Source organism: Varanus komodoensis, unplaced genomic scaffold (assembly GCF_004798865.1).
Source record: "Varanus komodoensis strain SLA01 unplaced genomic scaffold, ASM479886v1 scaffold1, whole genome shotgun sequence".
In the NCBI taxonomy this organism is placed as follows: Eukaryota; Metazoa; Chordata; class Lepidosauria; order Squamata; family Varanidae; genus Varanus; species Varanus komodoensis.
Genome location: NW_025335268.1, coordinates 118254944 through 118266671, shown reverse-complemented (window position 1 = coordinate 118266671; position 11728 = coordinate 118254944). Strand labels below are relative to the sequence as shown.

General features: G+C 41.4%; 1 protein-coding gene across 1 annotated transcript in view; it reads left to right on the top strand.

The window, feature by feature from the left end:
* Nucleotides 1–1000: 1000 nt before the first annotated feature.
* RNF220 (ring finger protein 220) overlaps nucleotides 1001–11728 on the top strand; it is a 364723-nt gene continuing 353995 nt past the window's right edge. The window contains exons 1-2 of the mRNA XM_044431684.1: nucleotides 1001–1088; nucleotides 7413–8154. Coding sequence (XP_044287619.1) covers nucleotides 7530–8154 — 625 coding nt within the window. The 5' untranslated portion in view covers nucleotides 1001–1088; nucleotides 7413–7529. The remainder of the gene's footprint in view (nucleotides 1089–7412; nucleotides 8155–11728) is intronic.

Here is an 11728-nt window from a genome sequence, read left to right as displayed (position 1 = left end):
ACAAATGACACTGAGGCTGCAATCCCAGGCACATTTGCTAGAGAATAAGTTTGACTGTACTCAGTGGATCTTAGTTCAGAGTAAATGTGTATAGGATGTCCCTTTTACACCAGATATTAAAAGCATCCCTGAACCTCACTTGCAATATGTGTGCAAAGCCTGGATATTAATGCTGGGCTGTGGATGGATAATAGAGCAAATGTATAAGAATTGTAAATGTTTACTTCTTAGTTTCAGATTAATTTAAGCAAAAGCTGAGTTAAACATGAAGTGTGAAAACAAATTAATGTATAATGTAAGTCTTCTAAAAAGAACTCTGCTTGCATTGTTGCAGTAAACGTGGTACAGGCAAACACTACATACAGGACTGATGCAACAGACGGAGCTCAGCATTGCACCCATACAGGTTTCCCATTGGCATTACAAGGCAGTGTAAACCTCACACGTGAAGATGTCTTTACTTAAGGATGCTGTTGATGGAGGAAGAGCCAATTTTTAAATTGGAGGAATTACAGCTAGGAGAAAAGCAGGTACCGATGTAAGTGCTCCTTGTGAAAGGGGCCCAGCTCTGGACTCACTCAGTCATGGTCACCTTGAGTTTGAGACACGGAACAGGGGGCACCAAGCAGAGACCCCAGCCCCTAACCAAACTTAATGCCTTGCTCTGTGTTGAGGGGGGACCCATCCCTGAGCAGCTGTGCGTCCCAGCTGTGGACTCCATTTCCCAGGCTTCCTCCCTGCCCTAATGTATTCCGTTCCCAGGCCGGCTCTATACGCGTGTGTGTGTGTGTGTGTGTGTGTGAGAGCGAGAGAGCGAGCGTGCGTGTGTGTGTGCGCGAGCAGCTAGGAGTCCCTGGGAGAGTGGAGGCTCATTCACTGATTAGAGGCAGCTTCGAGAGCAGCGCTGCGCCTTCCTTGGCTCTCGGCAGCCGTGTCAGGCTCTTGCTTACTCCCATGCTGGCCGAGAGCGTTTGCACACACGCGCCGGGGCTAGCACGTCCGGCTCTCCTGCCCACGCAACGTCTCCGGCTCTCGCCTTCCCCGGTCTGAGATCCAAGGGGGACGCCGCCTCTCGAGGAATTTCCAGGGTGAGTAGCGGGAGATCCCAGGGGTGCCTGCTCGAAAGCCTGGGGTTGTGTGTGTGTGTGCGTGTGCGTAAATGCGTGGCTGCTCAACTTTTCAGCAGTGGATCTCCAGGGTTTCGATTCAGTCGTTTGCCCCGTTACTTTTCACTTCCCCTGCAAATGCAGGCGCTGATGTTTTGAAAAGTCAAACTTTGCAAGTTAAGTTTCTCCCTCCATTTCTCTCCACGCCCCGTTCTTCAGTGCAAAGTTCGAACCAAGGCAGATGCTTATCGGGGTCCAGGGGAGGGAATGCTAAAAGGGGGGGGGACCTTAATGAGTATGTATTTAGATCAGTGTGGTGCCCCCTCCCACTTGAAGGGTAGCTCTGATCTCGGGACTCTCCTCCTGCTGTTTATTTTTCGGGGGTGGGGGGAGAAGCAGCGAACGCAGGGTGGGGTGGGATCAGGTGCCGGGGAAAGGATTCTTAAAAATGCAACTGAAAATAGCAATCCTCCAATTAGCGCAAACAAGGTTTGGCTATAAAAAAAGAGGGGAGAGCTTTCCGTCTGTAGACCGCGGCGGTTACTTCCCGGTTCGCTTTCACATGTCCCAGCGCCTCTCGCTGCAACAACGCGATGCCCCCAGACAAAACGGGGTGGGGGGGGGACAGTTTGTACAGGGGAACAAGGCAGCTTGCCTCCCTCATACTTAAAGCAACAGAGATTATCTTGGAGCAAAGTCTAAGCATGTTTAAAATTTCACGTTTTCCCGTGTGCTCAGATAGCTCCGCGTACCGTCCTAATCATCTTCCATAAGCTTTCAGTTTTAGTAAAGACAGGCTCGCGCATGAACTTTGATTATTAGAAATTACCCAGCCACACGAAGTACTGCCGCTTGTTTTGTTTTATGTTTATTTTACCTTACAATCGTTGTTGCGAATGTGAAATAGTTATAATTTGGATGGGAGGTTGAAGTTCAGGCAAGGAGCTCTCCCTTTCTTCAATGAAGCCCGCTTGTCCGCATTCCTCGGAGGTGCAAAATCTTCACCGTTTACTATGTTTGCAATTATTCCTTGCAAGGAACAGCAAAGACCATATTGTGCTGTAAGGTCAACATCGGTGCAGCGAGCAAATAGCGAACCCGGTTGGAAACCCTTGGCGAGAGGAAGTGGGAGGAAATTGGAATATGCATATTTAGCTGGGCTCCCCTTTAGCAAAACTTTCTACACCTTCGCAGCCCAGAAGCCAAGGAATGGTGAGCGTTTGAAATAAAACAACATCAGCCGCTACAGCTGGGCAGGGAAGTCAGTACAGAGGTTGTAAGGAAGGGGAAATAATTCCTCACCTTGTAGATCGAAATACGTAAAAACCATCTGCTTGGGCACAATGAAATCATTAGGCAGCGTGCAATTCAGGAGTTGCATTGAATGCTTTCGCCTTCCAGACAGGAAATGTGCAGGGAACGGATTGTTGCAGTTCGAGCCATCCGCAGGTTTGATGAGCTTTGTTTGGTGTTTTAAAAAGAAAAGGAGCCTTGAACTGACTATAGAAATTGGGATGGAGGGAGACAGCCTTCTTCCTCCCTGCACATATTTCCTGGAAAGAGTGAAAATTTCGTTTTCTTTACCAAGATTCTGAACCGACTTTGCACTTTTTGTCGGGGCAACGTTTTGGGGGGTGTCGGTATAGTGCATCTTTCATATGAACTTTTGAGACTTTTTTTCCCCACTCTCCTTAAAATCTAGTGAGGTAGGGGATTTTTTTTTCTTTGTTGAAATCATATTTAAATTGGCCAGATTCTTCCGTCCTTGGTTTCGAAAGCCGCAAAGGACAAACACCTGTTTAATTTGCAACTGCAGAAGCTGAGATAAGTGCGGGTTTACTTTACTTCCTATGAAATTAAAACCGTGGTTGTTTTCTCCTTTTGATGGGAACGGAGTTAGGTATTTACCCAGATCTGTGACTTATTTCTCTAGATGAGGAAGGCGTTGAAATAATCTTCCTTTTTTCCTTAAGCTTGAAGAAGCGTCAGAAACGCTCTGCGTCCACCCGGTGCCCTTTCAGGAACCTTTCCAAATCGGGGGTGGTATGTAGACCCCAGTACCGTGCAGTTCAGAGGTTGATTCTTTTTTGTTGCCTGCATCGTTCGTAGGCTTCGAATTTTGCAAGTAATATTTTAAAAGTTGGCAAAAAAGGGATGTACTCTGATGGGTTGGCTGCTAACAGCAATCTATTTATGTACATTTCAGTACACTTACTTGCTTTGGTTCCCCCACCCCCAAGTACGCGTGGCTTGATTTTCATTTGCTTTCCCCATAGGTCTCACAGGGAAAAGTTGCAAACCAAATTGGAGAGAGCCAAGGTTGCTGTTTTCTTGTACCATAGGGCCCGATCCATCAACTTTTTCCATGTAAATGGATTGTGCTGCTTTCTAAAGCGGTATTTCATGGGTCCTGAAACGACAGTGCCCATATTCCCACATCTCCACCCCCCTCCCCATATGTCTCGTAAACTCCAACACCTCCTTGATATTTAGCTACAAGAAAAGCAAACCTATAGAGTTTATTTAGTACTAGGAACTCCTCCTTGTTCACCTTGATCTTGCATTTGTTTTAATATATTAGGAAGAAATCCTGTTTAGTTCAAATACATAATCCACTTGAGCACTTTAATCCCCCCCAACAGCTGGGGGTTGTTTTTTTGTTTTTTGGTAATATCAGGATTTTCTAACTAGGAATACATTTATAAATTCCTGCTTCTAGAATTATGTAATTAAAAAGCAGTAAGAGATCTAACCTGTAGTACCCAAAGTTCACTCCAGCCTCTTTCCTGAGAGATTATACTTCTTTTTTTAAAATAACATTTTATTAGCTTTCATTTTTCTTTATCTTGGCAAACAGCAGAAAAAATTTTAGTACGTTATTTTAATTCTTGACATTTGGAAAAAGCTGGAAGACCATACAAATTCAACATGTTTTAGTTGCCTAAGTTGTGTATTATATGTATTTTATTAACAAAATAAATTTGTAACACAAACTCAATTTTTTTTGTTCTGTGCGTTAAGATATATTTTAAACTAAATAGCAAGTAAAATTTGCCACTTGCAGCTTGGGACCCAATTGAATATTCTGATTATGAGGATGCATGATAAAATTCTGTGTTATGTTAGCTTTGCTTCCTTCAAGTACATTCTCTTCTTATGCAGTAAAAATCATTATCATCATTAATAAATAGAGGACCCAAAAGCCAAACTGGGTACAGTATGTTAGATTTGTTCTAGGATGTGATTTTGTTTGTTGTGAATCAAGGCTATAGTTTTTGATTCAGTTTCTCTTGGTCTTGTGCTTTACTTTGCATTTAGCTAAAAGGCAGAAATTATGGATGCCCTTAAAAAGGAACATTTTTATCCATAATGCAAAGTAGTAATTCTGAAAATACAAGTCATTGGAAGAGTATTTTTGGTGTATTCATTTCTTCCAGTTGCCCAGTGGACAGTTTATGCAGGTTCATAGATTTATCTCCACCCCCTTGGCCTCCTCCACTCCTTGTTTAGTTAATTTAACAAAGACTTTTTGCAATCTGTTTGGAGTTTGTCTGATGCCATGGAAAAGTATCTGCTGATTTATTTGGTTGCTTTTCGATTTCTGTCGCTAGGCCGTCTTTTCTCTTCCTTTCAGTGAGGATGTCAGCTGTTATTACTTCCTATTGATCCCTTTGCAAAGTGAGAAGTGAACTAAAATTAATGTCAATTCCACTGCTTGGATCAATAGCTGGAGTTATTTTAATCTGGATTTGCACAGGGCGCTAAATTAAAAAAAATCAGCATAGAGGCAGAAAAGTAACAGTTACTTACTTTGCCTGTGCCCGCTCTCTTCTAGCACCCAAATGTTTCATCAGGCTGGTTATCCGACAATCCATATTTTTTTAATTAAGCAGGTCAGTTAGTTTTCTTATTTTGGGTTCCATATTTAAAAACCAATGACATTCTGACATTGGGAGTGTATTAACTATAGATTTTCATAATGACTGGCTTTGCTGCAGCCTCATCTGTACATGCTTCTAATGATGGTGGTGATAGGAAATAACAGTATGAGGCAGAAAGAAGGTAGGAGACCAGGAGAAAATGAAAAAGAATCCAGGAGTTAAAAAAAATAAACCTGGCATGATGCAGTATTGTACTTAGTTGATTTATTCTCAATATAATGAAGTTTGTGAATGAATAGCGTGGTTGAAGTAATTCACGATATCCTACAAGGAGTGTCAAGTGTGGCTTCCAGATTACTAATTTATGAAATACATTTAATGTAATGAGGTGACAATGTAAGTAAAAATAGAAAAGCAGGAACAGGCAGGAGTGGTGCACTTTCACTCCCCTACTTTTATTTAAATTTTATTGACCATGGTTTTTCATCGGTCTCACAGGTCACTTTAGATATTTAGCGTATTTATCTGAGTGGCTACCCCTCTCTCTTTTTTCTTTAAAAGTACATGAAAATAAATGCCCAGATTTTCCATCCCACCCACCACTTTCAGCAGTCATTGTAGATTTGGGTTTTACATTTGTTTGCTTGTTTTCTTTGATAAATCAGTTGTGCTAAAAGCCGCAAGAGGAGATCACCCAGAAGAATGCTGACCAAGCTGCCCTTAGCATCTCTTTGTCCATAGCTAGAACTTGACAGAAAGTTATTTAAAATTTGGAAGAGGCTGCACACTGTTAATGTGAGATCTCTAATCTGGTAATTTAGTGCTGATCTGTATCAGGAAGGGAGCCAGATGAGGAAGAGGCAAGATGATGCCCACTCATCTTCACACTTAAAAACAGTCAGTGAACGTCTGGGTACAGGATGGGAGAAAAGGAAATGTTATTGCTAGACTGCATAAAAGGCACAGCCAGGATTCCATAGAGTTTGTTAACCTAGGCTTGTTCATTCACAGAATACAAAAGCCACTCCATTAGAAAAGAGACTCTTTCAGTAAGTTTTATTTGCTATGTCTGACCTTCTGGAACTAACAGGCTCATTTTGTAACAGCTTTTTTATTATATGATTTTTCTGGTGGCCTTTCGAATGCCGCAAGGCTAGTATATTGTTTTAAAGTAACAGACCTGATGGATTAAAGTGCATTGTGGCATTCTAAATGTTTGGTAATAGAAGCTTAAAAGGGGGGATTTCTGGGTGATTTCTATGAAGAGAGAGGAAGAATTCTGAATTTCAGCTCTAAAAAGCATTAGAAGAAACTGTTACTATTTACCAGTGTACATCTATGTACTGTATGCTTGTTTTGGTCAGCTTATATTTTTGACTTTAAATAGTTTCAAAGGAAAAGCAAGCCTAGAAATGTTGCTAGTATTTTTCTGTTAATGTTAATGGCATATCCAGGTTAAGCATCAGCACATTAAGCGGTAAATTTACTGATCCTATTGTGCCATCCTGACCGCAAAGGAAGGTGCGTGTGGGAGATCAGATGGTATAGGAACCCATTACATTTTAGAATATTTCAAAGACATCAAGTGCTTTATTGATGAAGTCTATGCCACTTTCTTTAAAATTACACACACATGTGCATGCACAGACATAGACATATATTGGATGAATACAGAGAATACTTAGCAATGCAAAGTGTGGATATGAATTGATAATGCCCGGGATATCTGTGGGTACACATGCTTCAACTGGAGAAAAGAGACATGTTCTCTGCATTAGATATGCATATACAATTTGTGTAAATACCTGTACAAATGTTAATTTGTAAATTGTGAATAATTTATGTGGTATTCATTTTAACTGGTAGTTTTTCAGACACTAACCAAGAGTTACAAACATAGGTTTTCACATTCCAGAGCAAGTTTTTTGCTCTGATACTTTTTAATGGGCAGGATTCAGGTAATTTGCCCTTAGTTTGCTCATCAAAACCATTTGTTATCCTGCAGAGATCCAACACACTTATTCAGAGAATTCTGTCCCTACCAGCCACAGAGGCACGGCTGCTTTGCTCTTCTGTAAGGCAGAAAGAGGCCAGGGCATGTTGTACAGTCTGCATCAGCCAGAGAATACTGTTGGCGCGTGATTCTCCCGTGCCACACCTAATTCACCTTTGGAGAACTTCTGTTCAATTTAAAATTAGACAATAAACTGAATTGTGAACAGGAGAAACACTTGTGGAGACACACCCTTAGAGGGAGTCAGAGGCCCTTCCAGTCATTTGTGAATTTTTCATTAGATTACTAAAAGGCGAACACATGGAGATTTGGTTCTAACTCAGTATCTTGCAGCATTCAAAACAGCCAACTGCAAAAACTGCCTAACAAAACTTACTATTCTCTTTGCTTTCCTTTCCATTTTCTCCACAGCTTTGGGATGGTGATGAAGCCCCAGTAAGATCTCCTAGCTCCACACCCAAACATTGCTTTGTTTTCCATCCAGGGAAGACCATTTCCCTTGAGGCCCTGTCAAGGAAAGAGACTTCGATGGACTTACACCGGGCAGCCTTCAAGATGGAAAACTCCTCCTACCTTCCCAATCCTCTGGCATCTCCAGCCTTGATGGTTCTCGCTTCGACTGCTGAAGCCAGCCGTGATGCTTCCATACCTTGCCAACAGCCAAGGCCCTTTGGCGTCCCGGTATCAGTGGACAAGGATGTACACATCCCGTTCACCAATGGCTCCTATACTTTTGCCTCCATGTATCACCGGCAAGGTGGGGTACCCGGAGCCTTCACCAACCGTGATTTTCCACCTTCCTTGCTGCATCTCCATCCCCAGTTTGCTCCCCCGAATCTGGACTGCACCCCAATCAGCATGCTGAACCACAGTGGTGTTGGGGCCTTCCGTCCCTTTGCCTCCACTGAAGACAGGGAGAGTTACCAGTCAGCTTTTACACCTGCCAAGCGCCTGAAGAACTGCCATGATACTGATTCTCCCCACCTTCGCTTCTCAGATGCTGATGGCAAGGAGTATGAGTTTGGAGCCCAGCTACCATCTGGCTCCCCTGGCTCACTCAAAGTTGATGACACAGGGAAAAAGATCTTTGCTGTCTCTGGCCTCATTTCAGACCGGGAGACCTCATCCAGCCCTGAAGACCGAAATGATAGATGTAAGTACCTCAACTTTGCTTAGCTGGGCTCTTGAAATGTTCAACAGGTGTGTTTTGTAATGCTAGGAGGTGTCAAAGAGGCATATAATACTTACGGTCCAGTTTTTTTTTTAAGTGCATGTTGATGGATTACAGAGGGAGGTGGATTGAAGGGAATCTATGCAACAGAGTTGTTCTTCTCATGCTCAGTTGGAGTGCTGAGCCTCAGAAAACTAGTCAGAATTCCATAAAAGGGGGAGAGATTCGGTGTTGTGAAATGTGTTGGCATTTATCCCTCTTTAAGTACCCTGAAACATTTGTTTCAGAAACTTCTTTTTCGGTGAAGGGTGTTGCCCTACTTTGTTTTAAAACACTTTTCCCCTCTCCACCTCTTGCCTCATATAATAAATATATCAGTAGAAAGGCATATTTATTGGCTGTTCAGTATAATAAGCCTTGTTATCAAAATGGGAAAAAGAGAACCCGTGTTGTTCAAAGGAAGTTGCACACCCTGCACTAACTTTTAAATGGGTGCAGGTGTTTCCACACGACCACCTGCAAATTTGGAAGTGAAGTTTCCTTTCTCAGGCCAGTTATCTGCAAAAGAGGAGCAATACCTGTTGCAGCATTTGTCTTGCACTCCTGACCCCCTTCCTCATTAAGCGCCTTGAGCTATCCTGATGTGGGGAAAATAGATAAGTAGTACCCTGTATAAGACACTGAAGATAAGCTACTGTTTGGCTTGTGCTCATCTCCTCCAGATTCAGGTCTTGGCTTAGAGACTGAAGTGAGGTTTTTTTCCCATGTGGGTCCCTTTGTTCTTCCTTATGGTGCCTTGCCCCTCCCCTTTTTTCTTTTACTTATTTGAGGAGTGGGTGGGAAAAGAAGCAATGTTTGAAAAAGAAAAAGCCTGCAGCGCAGCTTTCCAGTTTCCTCTTGGATACCATTTTTCTTCTCCTCCTTTATGATGCCGAAGAGAGTAATAGAGACGTTGCTGCGCTCGCTCCCCTGTCGGTGCTGCTTCCGCAGGCTGTCTCCTTGAATTAGGCACTGTGTTAACTTCCCAGTGCTACGAGGCATCTGCCGAAGCCCACGTTCCTTGTCAATAAAAGTCACCATAAAATCAACCTGCCTTGTAAATCCATCGCTCTTTGGTTTTGAAATATGCCATGAGTGTGTCTTTTATGTCAACGTTTGTAAGTGTGGAATGATTCCCTCTTGAAGACGGAAGCTACATGTTGCACTACAGAGGTGTGCACTCTCTTCCTCTGGTGTGGCTTAAGCTCAGCTAGAACTGCTTGTATGTGTGTTTGCTTTTGTCTTTGATGCCCAAGTGCAACAATTTGAAGGAGTGTGTGCTGAATATAAGTGAGATGTGTAGGGGTGATATTAATAAGCTTGAAAGGGAACAAGAGATAATATTGCCATGACTAAAGATAAGTTATAATTTGGGACACTATAAATTGCCAATTTAAGTATAACCTGTCTTGTAGACATGAAACCCACTCAGATCATGTATGGTAGCAGATAAGTATATAAAGTGCTGGCCTGCCAGTTAAATATGCTTACAGTATATTGCATGTTGTATTTTCCTAACCTTGTCCTGTTAAAAAGCAGTATAATTTATGTTAAAAGCTGGACAATATTAGAAGTGAATTGCAGTGGTGGATACATATCTACTGAGAAGCGATAGACCTTCCCTTATTGACTTTGCTATTAGAAGTTTTGATGAATGTTCAGCTAATAAATAGGTAAACCTCCTTAAATAGTGGTGCAACCACCTAAAACATGACAGCTAAAGGAAAAACGACTTTGGTGGAGAGTTGTAGAGGTAAAATGGACAAATTAAAATTATGTAGATTGTGCTGAAAGGTATCCAAATATAGAAATATTTCCTATCATTGCTATGAAAAATAAATAGAAATAGTTTGGCAAAACTGACTTTGTACCCAACAGGCCTAGGTGGAAGATAAAACATCAGAGACTGTCTACTTTTAGTTCCGGAGCTGAATATTGATTCTTACCTAGTTAAAATGCTATTTTAATAGTTAAGGGATGTAGAGACATTTTATTGAAATGTTATCCATATGAGAAAAAGCATAGTTATGCCTAATTATGACCTTCAAATATCCTTGCAATGTTTAGATAGGATTTCATAGAAAGTAAATTCCTGAGTGTTTCAGTATTTTGGACAAGAACAGAGCATATATTCCATGAGTAAAAAATTCTTTGTTAGTTGTGATGACTGATAGAACTTTTTAGTAATTCCATGGTTAGGAACACAAGCAGAGATGTACGCACACATTTGCATGCATGTAAATATGTCCTCTTGGGCTCTTCTATATACCTAGTCAGTGACCCTAAAAAACTGTCTCCATTTTCTTGCACAGGGAAGACGCAAACTTTTCTGTGAAACAAGGTTTCTTTTCACCACCACCCTAACATACATTGCAGAGAAATGGTTGTATAGACAGGCTGGTCAGTGAAAAAGTATTGGTGAGGGCAGTAAAAGCCACTAGATCAGCAAACTCTTTATACCTCCCATAGACACTCTACAGAATTGCTGGGCTCTACTGTTTATTTGCATTCTCCCAAATACTGCAATGGAATCAGACCACATGACGGATGAATAACTTTAATTGCAACATATAACGGTCCTTGTGCTGCCACCAACAGACTATATTCATATTTTTGTTTGTTTGTTGTAATTTCAAAGTTGGATTTCTCACTAACTCATTTCTTTGCTTTTAAGGATGGCCATACAGGGAGTTTAAAACTCCTGGAAAAGAGAGTTGTAGGGTGTGGTGCTTTGTTTTTACAGAAATGCTGTCCAAGGTGTTCTGCATTACTAACAAGAGCTAATGAAGGGGAAAGTATGTCTCTATAGAGATACAGATGTGGGCATTTCATTTTATTAATTAGATACTAACTAAGAGTGATATTTGGTGTGTTTATATTCCCATGAGATTAGATTCTTATCTCTGTTAATTAGTGGTGTAAATCTGGATTGATTCTCATACCCACTTGAAAAGTCATTTAGGATTTACATTGATACACATTTTTAGTGTCTACCTCCTGAATGTGTTTTCAGCTCACAATGTATGACACAGTTTATTGGCTTGGACCACATATATTTTACAGATTTTACATATACGCAATTGTACCCTAAGTCGGTGACAGAAGCAATTGGAAGGTGTCACATGAATTTACCATATGCTAATAATTATTTTGTAATCTGCTTCCAGGAGAGAATTTGGTAGATTTTCCTCTTTCTTACAGATCTTTTTGGCTCCAGGAAAGTTGGAGCTTAACCCTCAGGAGTTGTGTGCGAAAGATATGCCGGATTGTTTGTTAAGACAAATACTTTGTCCAGGTAGCTCTGCTTGAATTTTCATTGAGAGCATTAATGACATTTTTGAAACCTGCTTACACTGCGTGAGCATTGCTCCTAACATCTACGGACACATTGCATGGGGTTCTTCAAATAAACGTATCCTCATTAGTGTGGAAGTTTCCAGCTGGAGTAGATATAAATGCTGTATCCCTGTGTGACAGGTATCTGTAACTGTCTTTTAAAAAACTCTCTTTATTCTCT